At 41.5% G+C, this 20,589-nt stretch overlaps 2 protein-coding genes across 2 annotated transcripts in view; both read left to right on the forward strand.

Moving 5' to 3' along the window:
* Positions 1–820: 820 nt before the first annotated feature.
* Positions 821–2,486, forward strand: LOC132204990 (MRN complex-interacting protein). The gene is made up of 3 exons (XM_059633785.1): positions 821–1,068; positions 1,128–1,199; positions 1,256–2,486. Exons 1-3 carry the CDS (start codon positions 1,018–1,020, stop codon positions 2,096–2,098), a joined length of 966 nt encoding a protein of 321 aa, XP_059489768.1. The 5' UTR covers positions 821–1,017; the 3' UTR covers positions 2,099–2,486.
* Positions 2,487–3,230: 744 nt separating this feature from the next.
* The window catches only part of LOC132204014 (glypican-4), a 47,648-nt gene continuing 30,289 nt past the window's right edge, over positions 3,231–20,589 (forward strand). Inside the window, exon 1 of the mRNA XM_059632225.1 lies at positions 3,231–3,631. Within this exon, the coding sequence (XP_059488208.1) occupies positions 3,442–3,631 (190 nt within the window). The 5' untranslated portion in view covers positions 3,231–3,441. The remainder of the gene's footprint in view (positions 3,632–20,589) is intronic.

Genomic DNA, 20,589 nt, shown 5'->3' on the forward strand with positions numbered 1-20,589 from the left:
GAGAGGAAACGACGCGAACATTATGCAGCGCTCTGTGCTTAGAAATGAATGATAATGAAGTTGTTCATTGAAATTAAAATTTGTTATTTTTAAATTTTGTCATCACCATAAAAAACTAAGCTAATTCATAACAAAAATCTTAGCCAGCCGAGGTTCACTGCGGCGGATGGGGTCTTTTAATTGTCGGAAATTTTAGCAAAATTCTTGGTGGTGCCGTTTTGCCCAACAATTTTTTTTTCTCAAAATAAATTGTTTTCAAAAATTGAATGCAATCAATTTATTTATATATCAAGGTGGATAAATGACAACACTAATAATATATTTTATGAATTTAGTTTCGAAAAAAAAAAATGTGTAAAAATGTGCATGAGGGTATAAATATTTCATTTTGTACTCTCTCATTCTCTCTCATTCATAATGATTACAATTTATATTTGATGAAAATTCTAAATCTGACTTATTTTAAAATATTATAAAATTCCAATCTCATCTCTCATGCACATTTAAAATTATCAATAAATAAAAATTGCAATTCTAAACTCTAGCAAATAAAGATGCTGAGATTGCTTAGTAATGCGAGTGAAGATAAAATCAGGGATAAAATAATTATAATGAATTAAGTAATATTTTTTTGGTGAGTTTTAATTTTTTTTTAAATAGTTCAAATTTTAAAAGAAAATAAAAAATTACCATTTTTTTTATAAAATAATGAAAACTTTACAGGAGGTTATGCAATACAAACGACACTGGTGTACTGCATGTTGCCTATGAACTGCTTTTCTCGTGTCAGTATAAAAATGCCATTATGAGTCGCCGGTCGCCGCCGCCAGTTCACGCGCCAAACAGCTGCAGAGTCAGAGAGGCACACGATAATGTAAGCAATCATATTTTGCCACTTTGCCTTTTAAATTCCATGAGTCAAGTCGATTAGTTCTTTGCTTTTCATTTTATTTTCTAAATTTCATCAAAATTTTGACATTTGGTCTTGATTAAGCCTAAAAATCGACCAAACCAAACATGCCACAAGAATTCCATGTTTTGAGATGTTTTGCTTGTTCGACGTTTCAGGTGTGTACGAATTTTCTTTGGTGATTTTATGTCATTTTAATTTTTGATTATACTGACAGGTTCACATTGTAAAGAAGAGCAGTAACAAGTGGCAATGCAAAATGTGCAACGAAAAACAATCTATCAAACAGGTACGTAAAATAATTAATAAAAAAGCTGATTTATAATTAATTTTTCCTGTCAACAGGTGTTTGGCAGAGGAACAGGCCAAGAGTGTCGAGTCCATGTCCAAAAATTGAACGCCTCGAGAATCACCTCTGAGGAAATGCAGAACTCTCACTGCACCGAGATGACTCTGCAGAAGGAGGATCTTGTTTACTCCGAAGTGCAACAATTTGACCCTTTCAATCAACCTTTCCAACCACAAACCTCCGAGAGCAAGTGGAGTAACTTCTTGCAGGTGGACAAGGAAGAGTCCAGTGATGACGAAGACCCCATCCAAATGGCCCTCAGGGCGAGTGACCCAAGACGGGTGAGGAAGGCAAAGCCGAGGGCACCTAAACCTGCGTTGGCCAATGCAGAAGAGGAAGAGGAAAATTGCAGTAGCAGTAGAAAGAGAACCAGTAACTTCAATGCGGAGGCCAAAGAGGTCAGGGTTGAAGGACGGAGAATTCTCACAGGGATTGTGGCAGAGAATAAGCCAAGTAAATGGAGTCGACTCTTGCCAAACGATCAGGAGGACGAAGAGGAACTTCAAGAGCAGCTTGTTCAGCCATCAGAAGGCTCCAGCAAATGGGGCAAGTTCTCGCACCCCAATGAATCTAAGGTCTTTGAATTCAAACCAAAGACCAAAGTTACTAGCAAATGGGATCACTTTACAACCTCGGAAACTTCATCCGATATTGAAACATTGGTTGAGTCGCCTTTAGAGAAATCTGATCCAGTGCCCAGCATCCCTCAACCAACTGTTTCGCAAGGATGTAATCTGAAGAAAGCCACAACTCCAACAGCAAAAAAGCAAAGAGCTATTGATTTTGTGCTGGATGAAACTGTAGACGACGATGAGCTAGATGCACTTCTAACTTTGTGAAAAGCGTAGGTGTGGAAGGAAAGAATAAACTCGTAAAGATGCAATGTTCAATTCATGTGATAATCCAGAAGTTTGGATGAGAACAATTTATTATTTTTCCGAATGGATTCAAAATGTTAAGAGGCTTTGTTTGCGGCACGCACATTAATGTTCATAGAAACAAAATTTTTTCTGCAATAAAATTCATCTCTTGACTAAAAAGAAAAATGATTAATACAAGAATATGAGAAAAAATTGTTAATGCGAGCGCAGTGTCAATAGTTATCATATATAAAATTTGAAACATGTGCAGAAATTAGAGATTTCCTATAATAAATCAAAGCATGCCTTTTTTTTAACTCTTGTCCCTGCTTTCATAAGAAAATAAAAAAATTTTTTTTACTGAATTAAAAAACCTGTTATTTTGTGAAAAATAAAAATATATCAGAAATATAGTAAATATCTGTCAAGCTCGATTCTTTACAACAATCGTTGAAAACAATATATTATATAATACAATACGATATAATATTCAAAACCTAGAAGGAGATATTTAAAAATAATTTACCTAATACACCTTTTTGATGATTTTTTTTCTTGTTACATTAAAAAAATATAAGCTCTTTGAAAAATCTCCCGAATTTCATTTTTTCTTATAATATTATACAGTTTAAATCTAAAATTAAATCATGGGCACATCAACGACAAAAGAAAGCAAAATTTCAGAAGTTACCAATTTAATCAGTTATAATTTTTTTGCACTCTCCACTCTCTGTCGGAATTCGGAATGTATAATTCAAAAATATATTTTATTATACAATGTATCATATATTTCATATTTTCTTTTTAAATTACATTCATAGAATTTCTTTTTAATTTTTTTATTCAATCTTTGGCGACATGATTTATTACAATACCTAATTTTTTAACAGGTCTCAAGATTGCCGCTCGAGCTTATCACGGCCAAAAAGTTGGCATTGCGACCAAAGGTGGCAGCATCGTGAGGCGAGTTGCGGGTGTCGCCGCGAGCCCGTGCCGAGTTCATTGAAGGGCAGCGTGTTTACAGGCGGCGAGGGGAAGCGACTGCACGAGGGGGCAAGCAAGAGCGGCGGCGGAGGGGAAGTGCCGCCTCCATCTCCACTGCTGCGTTGCTGCTGCTGCCATTCCTGCTTCATCTCGAGCCGCCGCGATCACCTGGCCCGTGAGCACTGATAATTATTCGCGTCCGATGACTGGAGCACACGCTTTTGCATCGCCCGGGAGATGCGATTTGGCCCGCTGACCGCTGTGAGTCGTTTTGCTGGGCCGTGAATACCGCGACCGCGACCCTTTCGCCCCCCGAGGACTCGCCGAACAGGAGGAGCATGGAGTGCTTGGTGCGATGGACTGTGTTTTCGGTGGTGGTGCTGCTGCTGGGGGCCACGTCGGCCAACCCCATTTCGGCCAACACCACCGCCCTGCCCCTCAAGAGCGGCCCTCTGCACTGCTCGGCCGTCCGGCATGCCCTCATGTCCGAGAAGGGCTTCGGAGAGATTCCCAGAGAACCCATTCCAGGTAGGACACCCTAAAACTTGGACTTTTATATTTAATGTTTTCATTTTATTTAATTTTAATTTAACTTTGATGTTTATCTTATTGACCTCAAATGTACACCATTGAACTATTTAATTTATTTTATTTTTAATTAAATTTTTTTATTTTTTTTATATTAATTTAAATAATGAATATTAGAATTATATTTACTTAAATTAGGGTATTTTTGATAAGACAAATTGCTTTGAAATTATTGATTTTTCCCTTGAACCGATAAATCAATGAAAATCAATATTGTATCGTTAAACCCCGTCGCCTGTATTTATTTCGAAACGATTTTTTTTCGGTTGAATACTTCGAATACATTTGTATGCGCATTAGGACGCGATCATTTGGTAGAAGGGTCCATTTAAAGCCCCATTAGAGATCGTAATAGAACTGCCTTTGCCTGTGAAACAAAACCCTGCTCTTTATGGATCTTGTGAAACTCGAAACCACCTTTCCGTCTCTCTCCATCTCTTTTTTTCTAATTCATTCCGCTCACGTAAACTGGTATGCATTTCCAGCACACAATAATCTAGGATTAGTTTAAGAGACTCTTGGCCTGTGAGAATCAATCTAATTTTATATTATATATTCATCGGATACTTAATTTTTCCTCCTTCGAATAAGAAGTGGCGCCGCGTTTGAGAAGGATTTATTTGCGTTAGGCTCTTCTCGGCAGCACTTAATTAGCCCACGTGTAATCGCACTAATCCCAGCCTAAATAAGAAGGCGCTAATCTGCTTAGCCCTCTCTCCGCGTGATCATCTCTCGGTCCAAATTCCTACTTGATATCAAGAAAAGTTGATTCAAAAAAGGTTGACAGAGACAAATAATATGTCATTTGGAATTTCCATTGCCTTTTAAAGTCTTTTTACAGAAAAAAAAGAAAAAATCGAGAAAACGTTTCGTGATGTCATTTTCGTTCAATAGAGTGAAAGAGTTTGTTTGCCGAGCATGAACTATTGCATAAATTGCGGTCCGGTTTTCAATTATGTCAAGGTGAGTTTGCCTTAATTGCTGCAGATCAAAAGTATTACTTGCCTTTAGACGTGTGTTTTTTGTACAAAAAATTTTAAAGTTTATTACAAAGTACAAATTTAAATAATTTAATTCATTTAATTGTAATGGCCAGTCTTTAAAATTTATAACTATCACAAACAATTGAAATTTTTTAAAGAAATTAAAAAAAGTTTTCAGTGATTAAATATCAAAGGGAAAAAATTAATTTTAATGACAATTTATCTCCGTATTTTTAATAATTACTATTATAGGAAATACTGATTAGAACCTCTGGGCTACTTTATCATTACAGTTGTTAACCTTTTTTATCAACTAGTAAGAGATAAAAAAAAATCGGAATTTGCAGAGCTTTTGTTAATCCCACTCTCAGGTGAATTTATTGTCTCAGAGCATGCAACATCCCCAAGGTCGCGACAAGGGAGATGCTTTTGCCAGAGCATGAATGGACCAAAAAAATTCACGTACCTCCTCTCCTTGGAATACATTCCTTTGAGTACCCTTTTTTACCTCAACGCTGGCACGTCATAGACGCGTTATCTAATTGAAGAGCCTTTTGATTACACACTAATTACAAAAAAGCAAATAAAACAAATTTCTTCTTCTAGGAGACTTTTTGTTCACATTTTTTTTTGTCGCCAGGGCAAACAGGAAAATAATTTTTTTCCCTCTACCCTGCGAGTTGCGTCGCGTCTCATCGGCGTACGTTTTTTTCCTCGTTTGTTGACAATCCGAGCCGTGTCTTATTGCGCCAGTTTATCTCTTGCTTATGATGTGTTTATAAATTCACGTGGCGCAGCGTCTGGCTGTGTTTTAACATGAGTTGCGCGCCGTGTTTGTGAGCAATAAAAATACTTCTTCTTGCAGCCATGGGGGCTGAGCCGAAACATTTTATCCCTTATCTGCGGCCGCAAACAAGCCGGAGCTGAATTTTATTTAAATTTCCCAGCGCCCTCTGCACACACATACACACCTTGCTTGCCGGGAATTTTATTATTATGATGTTGTTGATAATTAAAAGCACGGAGCGCGCTTGAGATAAAAGATGTTGAGGCGGAGAAAAAAAAGCCACAAGGGTAGCGACGAGGAGAGAAAGATTTGCTGCTGAGAAAAATTCAGGCTCGGTTCCGCCAGCCGCGAATGAAATTAATTTTCAAGGGAATTCTAAATTTTCCCCCTTTTTCCAGTTCAGCCAGTGGAACGAAAATTGAGATGTTTGTGCCAAAATTGTTCCAGTGAGGAAAATTTCCTCTTTGTTTGCATAAAGTTGGAATTTCGCATAATGTTTTCTTTGCTTGTTATTTCCAGAACAAAAATATTTGCAAGAGGCAAAAGTAACATTTAATTAAATGTACAGAAATTGAGGAAAATAAAGTCCCTGAAAGCAATGATGGACCTAATAAAAATTTGCTAATAATTTTTCATTACTGTTAAAAAATAAAGTTTTATTAAACAAATATAGAGTTTTTTTAGTAGATAAAATCTTTGCCTTACTATTGTGGGATCCAAATGTAAATTTGTCTGATTTTTAATATTATTGGTGCCTCATTTGTTCGTTAGCCTTGGAAAGAATTTGCAAATAGCACAGCTTGTTATTTCTTCTTTATTTTTATTTAGAGCCCATTGCCATTTTTGGGAAACATAATGAAGATATTTAAATAAAATAAATTGGTCTCCACGGCCGTTAAAGAAGTGGGCCTGTGCGCGATAAGCATCGCGCGAGCACGGCGCGTTTGTTTAACAAACCGGCGAGGCTAATTAGAAATCGAGACACTCTAATATTTTAACACATGATTGATTCCGTCAGCTCCGATCCGGACGAAATTTGCATCCCTCGCCTCTCGTCGCGCATTCTGCAAATTTCCAGTCAGAAGCGATTTTCCAGCTGATTAGTCGCACGCCTGTTTTTTTTTTAAAAAGCGGTCAAAAACCGTTCCCATAGAATAATTCATTCTGTGTGAAAATATCTACCTTGCTCGCGTTATTGACGAGAGAGAAATAAAAAAATCCAGAGATAAAAAGCCGCGAGGATGAAACAATATTTAATCAGTGATTGACATGCGCTGTTGGCTGCAATTACAGGACAAATATTGGGTCAATTGAAGCACGTCCTTTGTTCAATCAAACTGAAAAATAATATAATGATAAATGTGAATTCATATTTGTTTATCAAAATGAATAGTTCGTTGACGCTCTATGTTTTTTTTTCGTCCTTTGTGACGGTTGGCCCTAAATTGCCGGGGAGAACTTGGCAATTTTAATGAGAATTATGCTCTTTTTAAGTGTCTTGCGGGGCAGACAGTAAAACGCGCCCCTCTCCCACTTTTGCGCCGCTATACTTCCCGAGCACGTGCTCGAGCGGCTCTTAAAAAAGCCACCCTCGCTCTTCACGGCGGCAACGATAAGGAGATAGGAACAGGCGAATTTCGGCCCAAATTTATTGTTTCCCTGGCCCAGATCAACATCTCTGCGGGTTTAAAGAGCGGGCGCCGTCTATTTAGGGAGTCGTCAAAACCTCATCGCGCGGTTGAAAATTATTATTATTGTATCACTTTGGCCACCTCTTGTCACTTCTTATTGCTCGGAATGGCCCGAATTATGGGCCACTCGGAACGACTTGTCAGCAAAGGGTATATTGATCAGCACCGTTGACATTTAACCCGAGGAGCTATCCGGCTGTTTGCTCTTCCCGAAAAGTCTCCGCAGACTCGTGGTATTTGCGTTAGCCGGGGATGATTTATCCAGGGCAGGACACGCGGACGCCAGACGGCAGTTGGAACGTTTTCAAGCGCGCTTTGCACCCCATTAAGTCCGCATTCCATTCGCAAGCGATGCTAATTTTTCATTCTTGAGAGTCACGCACGAAGCAGAAGAGGGAAAAAGTTTGAGAGTCAAGACCGAAACAAACATGAATATTAAAAAAAAAAAAAAACTCGAAAATTGATTGAAAATTGAAAATTTGTTGATTTTTCTACTTAAGAATAATTTTAAAATTTTTCGATTAAGTAAATATCATATTAAAAATGTTGAAATTTTTATTTAAAATTCGGACATTTTTTCACTTCATAAATAAACAGACAACAAAATCTAAAAATAATCCACATGACACTGATCCTATACTTAAAATTTTTTTGAGTTAACAGTTTTGAATTTTTGACATTTTTATTTTAACTGATATTTATAATGGCCAAACCGGTCTCTGATAAAATTAATTTTGTTGATAAATTAAGGCTTTTCTTCGTAATCAAATAATAATCCTTGACGTGGAAAAATACAAGTCAATCTAGGTCTGTGGTCTAAAATCAATTGCGAAATGCATTTGAGTTTTGCTCCTCTTAATTAACCCTTGCAGTTGGTTGACAATTCACGATCGTCCTGCAACAACAACTCGGTATGATTCCGAGCCAATTAAATTGAAAACAAACGTCCGTATTGGTTCGAATATTATTTGCATCATGCGCAGCGATTATTATTATTCAATTGAACGTTTCAGTCATATGCATAATTAATAGATTGGACATGTTCTCTCCACAGCAGCATGCTCTCGGCAAACAAAACGATTCGAGTGGCAAATAATACACGCGCGTCGAGTGCCGCATGCTGCTGAAAAATATATAAAAGAGAGCACTCGAGTTGAAGCAGCATTTTGGGGCGTCGCTTAGCGTCGTGATTTTTTTCCGTCGCCCAGAGCAGGAAAACATATTTTCGCGTCAAACGCAAATCCTTGTTTTTTCCCCAACTCGAGACAATTTTCTGTCCATTTATCTTGCGCACGGCTAAAGCAGCAGGTCTTTCGGCGGTTGACAAGTTTTTCGCAGTAATAAAAAAATAAAAAGAAAAAGAAGGAGGAAAGAAATCTCTCGGTACAAATGTCTGTGGCTCCTTCTTTGCGGGAAAATGCTGGCGCGACGACAAGCCAGACTTAGTTAATTTGCATAGTGGCCGGCAAGTGGAATGCGCCCCATTGTATGGAATTTCGTCCGGCAACCGGAATGGAGGAGCCCTTCTCTTTCTCTCTTTTAAGGCATGGCGAGAGATTTCTCTCTGAAAAATCCGCAACGGTTTTCTTCTCTACGTTAAAGAGACTTTTTATATATCTAGTGCTGAGAATTAAATTTGGCAATTTTTTTAAAACTTACTGCCGAGATAAGAAAAATATACACAGGCCGGTCTCTGCAATCCACGCCAGGTATCACATTATATTTATGGCTATATTTTTAAGCGGACGGGCTTTTTCGAGGCTCACGCTGAGCTTTATTTTTACCACGAGGCCGCACGCCCGCGTATTAACAAGTAATTTACTATCAATATTCTCTGTGGTACTTTTCATTTGGCCGGCGATAAACTGGAATTTTACGAGACACAGTCCTTAGAGGTTGGCACATACATATTAAATCAATTTCAAATTAATTTTTTTTTCTTCAGCCGGACGCTGATTAAAAAACAACCACTTTTACGCATAAATTACTTTTGCCAAGCGAACTGAAAAAAAATCAGAGCAAAATAAATAAATTTATTTTAACGATACGTCCTTTAAAAAATTGCTAACGTCCCTGAAAGAAGGGGTGTTTCACATCCACTTGAATACCTGAAAGATCGTTTTATTTTCGCTTTGTGGAAATTCTCGCCGAGATTTGTGGATGGCTGGTCGCGCCGTTGAAACTGGGGCTGGCGCAGCTTTTCCTTTCCCACGCACTGCCGCGAAATGGAATTCTTTTATCTGGCGCAGCTTTGTGTTGATATTTTTATGGTAAGACAAAAGTAGCCTCTCCCCGCGAGACGCCGCCACAGCGAACTACTATTATTTCCCGAATGCCTTTCTTTCTTTCTTCAAACGCAGTCCGAGGAGCGACTTGACATTGAAAATGAATGAAGGCAGCTTTTCTAGCGCCTCCTTTGATCCTGGGGGGAGATAAATGCCTTATAATTTCGAGGGTTAATTTTCATTCAAACGTGCATTCAAAAAAAGGAGCCAGCCACTTATTATTTTCCCTTTGCCACTTCCTCTCTTTCTGTCGATCAGTTCGCTGCTGCTGGAAAAAGCACCCTACTCGTATTTTCGCTTTCTCTCTACATTCAAAAGCACACAGACACAGTTTTTCCCTCAGCACGGCAAACAGGCGCTGCTGAAGAGCCACTTGTGCGTGAATAAATATGGCGCCCTCGTGTAAAGTTGCGCCCGAAAAATTATTCCACAAAGATAAAATTCAAATTAGCATGCAAAAATATTTCGCCAAAATTCGAGCTGTGTAAAGTGTAAATTATTCCGAAAAATAATATTTCGCCCGGCTGTTTTTGTCTCTCGGCGCACACACGATTTTAATTTCCTGTTGCCCGCTCACTGGAGAGGCAAACATCCTTTAGGGCGAATTTGTGTCAATAAAGAAAGAAAAGCAGCAGCGCCTCCCCCGCATTTTTCTGTGAGAGATTTAGGCCCATTTTCGACTATTTGTATGAGAGCAGCTGTACACAAAAGTAGGTGGATGAGATGTGTTTGGCGTGTGCTGCTGCAGGGTGCCAGCGAAACGCGAGCTCAAAGGCAGATGCTGGCTGTCTGCGTTCCCTTTGTGGTGCCGCCGCGATGCTCCTGCAAGAGAGGACATTATTTCCGCCAGATCACATATATTTCTTTAAACAGGAAACAATTGGGCCACCCCTGGGAAAACTTAAAAAAATCTGGACCCCGAGAGATTGACTCAACTGACTCTGAAAAAAAAACGATTGACTCTCGATTTTTTTTCACTGTGGTCTCGCTTTTATGGCTTCGGTAATCAACTTTGCTGCTCTTCATTAATGACCTATTAAGGTGCTTTTAAAAAGCGCTCTTTCGCCCCGATACCATCCTTGTTCTTGACAGGTTAAACGCGATAAGAGCTCACGCAATCCTCAACGAATGTTATAATATTTGAAAGACGCGCGAGTGGATAATAACACAGAGATAGAATAGAGAGTCTAATACAATAATGCCTGCGGGCGGCGAAGGAAGTTCCTTTTGATCGCGGCGGCCCGTCATAATTATACATGCACTTTTGATATATCGATCTCGCGCGCTGCATTCATTCAATATTTATTACTGTTTTTCAATTCATGCACCGGCTGAGATGCCGCTCTTCGTGCTGGTCTCCTTCAACGCAAGACCTGCACCATAATATCTAATAAACGCCCCTCAATTGTTCACCAGCCTTGATATACTGCCAGGAATATTTTTTTTAATTCATTTTTTTTTTTAATTTTTGATTTAACTTCAAAGTATTAAAGTTGAATTAATTTTTTTAAATAAGATGGACTTTATTTTATAGGAATTAATTTTGCGGAAAATGCGGAGACTATATAACATTTTTTGTGCAATTTGTCTTCCTTCACAACTCCATCGCGTTTAATCGGTTTAACGCCGCGATTCGCCGCAGTAAACAAAATTGAAGCAAAAAGAGGCGAATCAAGTTGAAGGCTGCTGCAAGTGATCCATAAAAACAGACACATAAGATTGCAAACACCCGGAGATCAAAGGCTCTATCAATTCTATTCACTGGTGTGCGGCGGCGGCGGGCGACTCGCTCCAGTGGAATTAATCGACGATTAGCTCCGCAAAGTAATTAATTGATTGGCCTCTTTGTATCGCGCGCATCTCGGTACGTATGTATGTAGAGGTATGCACGGTGCCCATACGGAATAATATGTAAATGGTCAGCAGCAGCCGAGCCAGCATCTCCGTCCAAGGTCTGGCCGCGTGGGAAGCGGGCAAGCTTTGGAAGGGCCTTCAGTCGCTGGCCGGGCCGCATTCCAGCGGCGCAGCTGCCTTCCTCCTCCTCCTCCTCGCTCCTCCAGACCCACCGCGTCGCATCAGCTGTCACCCCCGGCCCTGACGTCACTAATGAAGTTGTACCTGTTCGACAGACGCGTACCTGCGCCCGGTGTGATAATAAACGCGCGCGCCGCCCCAACTTTATCACCGCTTCCTCTGCGCATTTGAATCGCGATCGTTTTGGAAATCAATTCCGTTCGATTGATACCAATGCGCTGCTCGTTTGGTGGTGCCGAGGCGCCGTTTTTCACAGACACCTAGACTTTCAATGGACCAGAATGACAATGGAACCCCAATTATGGGACGGAATTTATGGCCGCGCCGGCAGTTGCGCTTTCAAATGGCAATGATTCAGCCGCAGTTTGTGCAGTTCTTTATTATTTATTTGTGCTGCCAAACGTTGTGCAAAGCATTTTATCATCGTCGGTGATCGGAAATTCGGGGTGGAAAGTAAGGGAGGAGAGGCATTTGTAAATATTTGAAGCTATAAATTATTGCAAAGAGACAGAATTATACAAGATCACAAATGGTTAAATTTATAAATATTGATTTATTTAAAATAGAATCCCTTCACTCTATAATAGCTTTCGCGGCTTTTTGCACGACTTTCGAAAAAAAATACTTTCTCGACGGATTTAGACATGGTTTTTTAATATAAGTTTCACTTTTTCCCGAGAAATCGGCGAGTCCGACCCCCGCCGAGTTATGGGCAAAAAGGTCCGTTTTTTGCCCATTCTCCCATAAGGGAGGTTTTTCCGCGCTAGCTCGGCGAGAAAATCACCTAGCGGGGCGTTCGGGGCACCCAAAGACGCGGAAAAATCCGGCGCGTCGGAAAAAATTGCGGCACACCCCCGATTTCGGCCTCCTTCGCCGACTTTCGGCCGAAAAACACGCTTTTTCGAGGTTTAAAATTCGTAGCGAAAAAACTGTACGTACGATCCTAACCAAAATTTGATACAACCTAGACGATTCGGTCCTCTTTCGATTGCCGAAATAAAAAAAACTTCGGATTCGGCCACTTTTCGGCAAATTGCCGAAAGGTCGGCCGACTTAATTTTTCGGCCGTTTCGACGACGGATTCGGATTCCTCGGGTCCGAATTAGTCGGGGACGCGAGCCGATTCGCGATCCGTGACCGGCTTCGTGCCGAAAAAAATCGCCGAAAGTTCGGGCCGAATTCGAGGCGGTTCGGTCGCCGCCGAATAACTCCCGAACGCCGCGTCCCACGAAGACGCCGCGGGCACCGTCGGACGGAGCGCGAAATTTGGCGAATTTACGGGGGACGCGCTCGCCGATTCGGCCGTCCCTACCAATTTAATTCGCGTGCCGAAAAAGGGGCAAAAAACGCCCATTTTTCGGCTTCCGTCGGCTCTGGAAAGAAAACGGGGCAAATTCAGAAAGACATATTTGGGTTTTGGCCCCGAAATTTGGTCTTCTTTCGAAAAAAAATGTGAAAATCCATTTTCGGAGATATCATTTTCGGCAAATCGGCCGAAAGTTCGGCGACCTCGGAATTCGGCAATTTGAACGCCGGATTCGGTTAGATCGCGTCGGCTTAGGGTACCGACCAAATTTTCAACCCGAAATTCGCCATAGCCGACGAGCAATCGCCGGCCGAAGTCGGACGACGCCCGCGGTCGGCGCCCGATATCAAATCGACGGTTGGTGTCACGATGTTGTTCCGGGCACCGTTCGACGCGGAAAAATCGGGCGCAACTTTCCTGCGAGTTTCAGAATTTTTCTACGCACCCCGCGCCCGTGAGGCCGATTCGGCATAATTTCGCCCAAATGCCGACTTTTTTCCCACAAGTTACAAATTTCTGATTTCGACATATGTTACTTTTTTCGGGGTCCTTAGCATTTTGAGAGAGTTTTATAATTTTCCACCGTCCAGTTTTTCGGCAATTCGGCCGAAGATTTGGCCGACTCGGAATTCGGCAATTTTTTCGACGGATTCGGGTTGCCCGCGTCGACATTGGTCTAGGATTAAATTTTCAGCCGATTATTCGCCATAGCCGACGCACGGCGGCCGATCAAAGTTTCGCCCATTTGATGATTTTCGACGGTCGACGGCCATTAGCAAAAAAACTTGACGTTAGCCAGATATGCCGCTACCCCCACCGGTTAGAGGACAAAATTCGGCGTCTTTCTAGGGTAGTCTTGGATTTTTTCTAATGGACCAATTATTTTTAAAGTTTTTTTGAAAATGGAATTTCGAAAATACGGCCAAAAAACCACGTTTTCCGACGGTCGACGGCGCAAAGCAAAATAACTCGACCTTAGCCAGATTTGCCGCTAGCACCACCGGATAGAGGGTGAAATTCCGCGTCTTTCTAGGGTAGTCTCGGATTTTTCTAATCAACCAATTATTTTTAAAGATTTTTTGAATTAAGTTTTATTTCTCATTTTTGGCTCATATCCAATTCGCAGCACATATGCAGTGTAATTTCCTTCCCTCCCCGTGATCATCGGTATCCCGGTCGGTTAGTGCGGCTCCGCTCTGAAGGACCCGCGTTCGCTCCCCAGTACTGGAACTTTTTGCAATAACTTTTTTTTCGCCACAAGCCCCGCCGATCCAAGTGAGTCTTTCGGCGCCACCCTAAAATGGGCAACCACGTTGTTTTTGCTACTTACAGCGTAGCTAATCTTTCCGTGCACGTTCCAGTGACCGGCCACGTTCGACGGAGGGGCACGTTCGTGTGGCCGGCCACGTTCCACAATCAAGCCACGATCCTCTCTCTGGGCACGTTCGACGGAGGGGCACGTTCGTGTGGCCGGCCACGTTCCACAATCCAGGCACGATCCTCTCTCCGCGCACGTTCGACGGACACGCACGTTCCAGTGGCCGGTCACGTTCCAAAATCAAGCCACGATCCTCTCTCCGGACACGTTTGACGGAGGGGCACGTTCGTGTGGCCGGCCACGTTCCACAATCATAGCTCGCTCCTCTCTCCGCGCACGTTCGTCTGACACGCACGTTCCAGTGGCCTGCCACGTTCCACAATCATAGCTCGCTCCTCTCTCCGCGCACGTTCGACGGAGGGGCACGTTCGTGTGGCCGGCCACGTTCCGATATCAAACCACGCTCCTCTGTCCGGGCACGTTCGACGGACAAGCACGTTCCAGTGGCCGGCCACATTCCACAATCATAGCTCGCTCCTCTCTCCGCGCACGTTCGTCTGACACGCACGTTCCAGTGGCCGGCCACGTTCTACAATCATAGCTCGATCCTCTCTCCGCGCACGTTCGACAGAAACGCACGTTCCACGGTGGGTAAGTTTGAACTTTGCACGTTCCACGGTGCGTGGGCACGTTCCAATGTTGCACGTTCCACGGTGGGCACGTTCAAATATTGCACGTTCCACGGTGGGCTCGTTAGAATTTGGTCACCGAACCGCTTTTAGTGAAATTTAGAAAAAAATCGATTTTCGACGATTTTTTCAATCTTTGTTAGCCTATTACACACGTTTGCGCAAGCACCAGGACTGCGTTCAGGGTATTGACGGATACCTCGACATGATTTCCTTCGAGATTTCCGTAGAAAAGCGGCGGAGGGACAAAAGTTCACGATTTACAGCCCTCCGAAAGAGGCACTTTGGCGTCGGACGGACCTTACATCTAAGGCGGGCACGTTCAGACTTACCAAATTCCGCGGTGGGCACGTTCAGAATTAGCTCGTTTCACGGTGGGCACGTTCGATCTTTGTACAATACCACGTTCTGGGGGGGCACGTTCGGATGGGCGGCGTTCTAAAGAGGCACGTTACAAGGTCAACCCATGTTCCAAGGGGGCACGTTCCGAGGTAGCTCGATTAAATAACCGAGACACTTAAAGACCCGCGCCGCATTAATATAATTAAACTATGGGAAAGAAAACTCTTTGTGGATAGGCACACCACCGAGGATAAGACCCGACCCCACTCTCTGGGTACGCGATACTGACCAGGCTTTCCCCTTGTCAATACAGTAATGATAATACATACAAATTTGATCTTTTTGAATTCATCAATATAATAAGTATTGAATAAAATACAAATTTTAATTTTTTATAAAAATAGTAGATTGAAATTTCAGTTTCATTTAGTTCTCTACAATTGCTTTCCTTTTAAAATTAATTTGCAATAGTATCCCATGATTTGTGCTGAAAAATTCTTTCATTGCAAAACTTGATGCCAAAAATTGCCACACGAGAAGCAATCAGACGCTTCCATCCTATTCCCTATCCTATATCGTTGTACCTGCTGACGTGTTCGTTCGTTCCTCAGGTTACACGAGTCTGTGCAATACTATAATCCTGCCGCCGTCTCCACCGCAACCAGAAGTTACAATTTCATCTTCCTGTCCAACAGGGACACCCGACCCGCAATTAGAACCGTTTCATTCACGTTTTGACTCAGAATTATTCCATCACACGTTGTGCGGCGCGCAAATTAATTTCCGAAAGAACAATACGTCTTCATTTGTTTCCAAATTAGTTTGCCTGCGGGCTGGTCGGCGCGCGAGTCTTGTTTTTTTATTCATAAAAACCATCGCCCCGCAGAGCAGAGATGATGCGGTCGGACGGACGTGTTGTTGCTGCTGATGAGAAAAATCATTTTCCTTGAGAAGATAACCGCATTTCGGTGATTCACTGTGGCGCTCTTCCTCTCTGAATGAAAAATTATACCTGAGCGTTATTGTTATTTCATATTTTTCATTTGCCGACAAACGAAGAAAAAAAACCATCCCCTCTCTGCTCCGACTGGAGATTATTTTATAGAGATTTGACTCGCAGAGCAATTTTTTTTTATTGTTTTTCAACCGAGCGAGTCTCTCGCTTCAGCGGCCGCTCGCGTGAAATTGATAATTTCCTCCGCGGTGGCATAATAATTATTACTCTTTTTTTCGAGCCTTCGGGCTGATTTTTTGTGTAAAGAACGCCGGCGGCTCTTTCTTTGCTCTCCTTTTCTTTGTGGTCCGCAATTATCACCGAATTTATAATAATGAGCTGAGCATGCACGCGTGCTGCGGCGTTGACGAAATGACTGTGTGTGTGTCGCAGGTGATGTTTTAATTTCTCGCCTGGCCTTTTCCCCCGAGAGAGAGCAACGTTGGAATTCTTTTATTCAAATTCCGGGCCGTTGAAAAGAGAGCAGACACGGTGGTGTGGATAATTTGAGGAATTTCCAATTTCGGGGATGTATTTATTTGTCTGCCCGCTGCAATAAACAGGTAGCACGTGAGACACACATTATGACGGATTTATCTGTAAATCCTCTCTGAAAAATACACACATTTTCCCATTCTGTAGAGCGAAGAAAAGCTGCATGCGTGCGGCAAGGAAACGTCTTGTTCTTCTTTTGTGAGCCGCGGTGATTCATTCGCAAATATGGCATTTTTTGAGGGCCTCAAAAAGATTCAATTTCATTGTTGTTGTATTTTATTTTATTATATTCGAGCCCGAATAATGGCTCGCTGATGGGAATAATGCAAAGGAAAATATTTAACAGCGAGATCGCGGCCGCCGCCGTCGATGTTGGCGAGCGGCATAAAAAAGGTGGTAGTGGGAGATGCTGGTGGTTCGAGGGGGACCTGAGCGCACATTCCACTCTCAAACCTGAAGATCCTGCTCTTTCTTTTACAAATGAAAAGATGCCGCCGCCGAAGCCGCGCCGCTCGCCCATCTAACTATTTCATTACACCTTTAAATCACTTGATAGCATCCTCTCTGAGCTGGGCCAGCGAGCACGTTTTATGGTTTGTTGGTGCGACCCGGGAACACCACTAGACACTGAGCAGCGAGCTAATTATTAATTAATTCATAATTGGAAAGACGAGAGTAATGGTGAAAGAAAGAGCTCTCGAGTTGTTCGCTCTCTCGCGACGAGTGCTGATGAATTAAGAGATCCAGAACAAACGGCGCCTGATGAATTTCATTTTTAATTCGTCGACTGCCGAGTGCGAGAGCAATTGAGCGTAATTACGCGCGAAAATGCCCTCCGGTTTTCCTCTCCAATGGCTCACTAATTTATTTTTAAGCTGGAGTGTTTTTTTTTAGAGGCGAAGAGACTGTGAAGTGATAGTAAAATTGTTCAAGTATTAGATGAAGGACTGTAAAGTTTCTTCAAAATAAGATGAAATTAAAATGCCAAATTAGATTAAAAATTAGCTTTCAATTATATGAATATTTTTAGAAAGATAAATTTATTTATCATATCATATTATTTGTCATTATTTGTATTCTTGCAATTATTATTATTTTTTTTATGTCAAAATGGCTTAAAATTATACAAGGCTTGGCCCTTCCATCTGATCTAATTTTGCTCTCCCCTGCCCAAAAGCATGAAAAAGTTGACCCTCGCTCAATTTGCTCATCCATAGTAATTTTGCACGTGCAAAAATTCGAGGTGGAAAATTCGCACTAATGAGAGCGTGTCTGGCAGGAAAGCGGGACTGAGAGGGGTGTCATTGATATTCAGCGCTGGCAGGCAAACCTTGAGCGGCACGCAATTTTTAACAATTTGTAATGATGTAACGCACACCTCTGCGACATCACCTACCTTTCTCTCTTTCGTCCCGAGAGAGATGAAATATCATCGGTGATTTATAGGCCCGGCCGGGCGCCCGCTGCTTTGAATAATAATTTCGTCATTTTTATACTTCTTTACACACACTTTCGGCACAAAGAAAGAAGAAAAAGAAGCTGTATTTCTTTTTATTGCCGAGTGAGCAGTCCCGACCGCCAAATTAAGTTTTCCCGAGCTATTTTACCAGAGATGGTGAAATTTGATAAAAAAAAATCCTCAGCCCGAGTGGAAGGCATTTTTATGGTCGCATCCTGCTCTTTTTCTCCACCTTCGCCTCGCGCGCAGGTATAACATGGACGGCTCTGAAAAATGAAAGATTTGACAAAAGGTGCAGGTCCTGACAAGTCCAAACAAGCTGATACACGCATTTTGCCCTGCTGCTCTCGCTCACCTACCTACCTGCTGCTGCTTGTAGCATATCTTTTCTTCTCAGGGTGCATTCTTGGGAGGGCGGTATCCCTTTTGATGAGAGCAAAATGCGCGCAGCTTACTCCTCAATGGGGCTACAACAATAAAAATCCCATCCATCCACATATATGTACATACACAATATCTCCTCCACTCACTGTTTGTGTGTTTTTCCACACCATAAGAAAATATTATATACTTCTTCCCTCAAGACTTTTTCTTTTCTACTCTCAACCTGCCATTATTGACTCTCCGTCTAGCTGATGAAATCTCAACCAGTAATTTCCATCTTTGCCCAACGGTCGGCTGCTTTTAGCTACGCTTGTAATAATTATCACCCTTGTAATATCGTGTTTATTTATACAACTCACAATAAGGTCCTTTAAATGTTTTAAATGCGAAGAAAATCTATTATAAATATCATCTTAAAAAATAAAAAATGATTTTCGTTCCAAAATTTCTTATTATAAAAATGTACAAATCTCAATATTTTAGTTTAATTTCAATTATTATTTCATAATTTAAGAACCGTGATTGATTTCCTTTTGGGGCTAAATCCGTGTAAAGCGACAAAACGTTTGCGTGAAAAATTGCAATCAATTACCTGCCATTCGATTTCGCCCCCGAGTGCCTGTGGAATGTGCGCTCAGGGATGAGCAGATGAAACTCTTGAATCGACAGCAGCCGCTCTTGATGCGCTGCCTCTTTTTATCCCGACGCGGGTTCTTAATGAAAGGGGCCCACTACAGCTTCCACCTCGTCCTTCTGCTCCGTCGTCTCGTGCTTCGAAATTGTTATTTTATTGTTTGTTGCGTCTCTGACGGCAAACATGTGGCGCTGGATTTGGCCTGATCCGAAACCGCGTGCGCGCACGGCCAACACCTGCCCTGCCGAATTCCCTTTCTACTTTATAATTGCCTATTTCCATGCAACACCTTTTATTATAGATTGCCCAGCCAGCAGCCACCAGGACGCTGCAATAAAAAAACCGAACGGGTTGCCACCTTGTAATGTGGAATTTTAATTATCCCCAAAACACAAATGTGTTTTTCTTCCGACACAAAAAAAAAACACGACTTTTTCAAGTTTCCTCCAGCTAAGGGCCACCAAAGTAGAGCTTTCCAAGATACATCAATTTTATTTACTTTCTATAATTATGAATAAAAAATATTCCAAGTAGAAAGGCTGACGAAGCATACAAAGCGAAATAATAATCCATTTATGGAAATGAAGTTATGAATGAATAGGGGTCATTGTGTTAATAATTTTCTAGACGCCAGCAAGGACACTTGATACTTTTTGCGTCTCGTTTCATCAACTTCTGCTCTCTTTTATCCGAGTGAATTCTGCTGCTGCCGTGTGAAATCGCGACGCAGCATCTGCTGGCGCTGCAAAACTAGAGGCGCGCTTGTACATAAAGTGTAATGAGATATTATGTACTTATATTCATGTATGAGAGACAACAGCACGCTTTTACTGCATTTTTCCATGACAATATACTTTGAATTCTTATATATCAGCAGCTCTGATCGCACATAATCCTGGCCGAGAAGAGAACCCTGCATATTCGCCAGGGTAATTAAAGCCGCGCTCAAGCCATGTGAATAATAGTGCGTGGCCAAGTAAGCGTGAAATAATCAGACAAGAGGCAAGAGGCGTTATATTATGTTTATGATATTCTCTGGAGTAATTATATGCACAACGAGTGTGTGTTATTTAATAATTCCGTATCATCTGCGATTAATCTTGCAGCTCGCGATAAAATATTAATTGGCACCACTTTGTTCCTACGAGCTCGAGGAATTCAAAATATTTTTATATATTCATATGAGACAAATATTCTCACATTTTTATTAAGCTGGGAAATTTTCACCAGAAATTAATAAGCTAATTTAATATAATTTAAATTATTATTATATGATTTTAAATTTTCACTGTAGAAATTTTATAATTAAAAATCTGCCATGAAGTTTCACTGGTACTTCTGAAAAATTATTATGATGATATTTTTGTCATGAAGCCCTCTCAAAAAAATACTTATGGAACATTTTTCAACTCTCATATCATCCTTTTTTAATTGCTGAGCGCAGAAAAACCTCTCAAAATTTTGCGTGCCTCGCTTCAGAATCAGCAGCTCTTCTCC

Source organism: Neocloeon triangulifer, unplaced genomic scaffold (assembly GCF_031216515.1).
Source record: "Neocloeon triangulifer isolate White Clay Creek 2 clone unplaced genomic scaffold, ASM3121651v1 ptg000002l, whole genome shotgun sequence".
NCBI classification, from domain to species: domain Eukaryota; kingdom Metazoa; phylum Arthropoda; class Insecta; order Ephemeroptera; family Baetidae; genus Neocloeon; species Neocloeon triangulifer.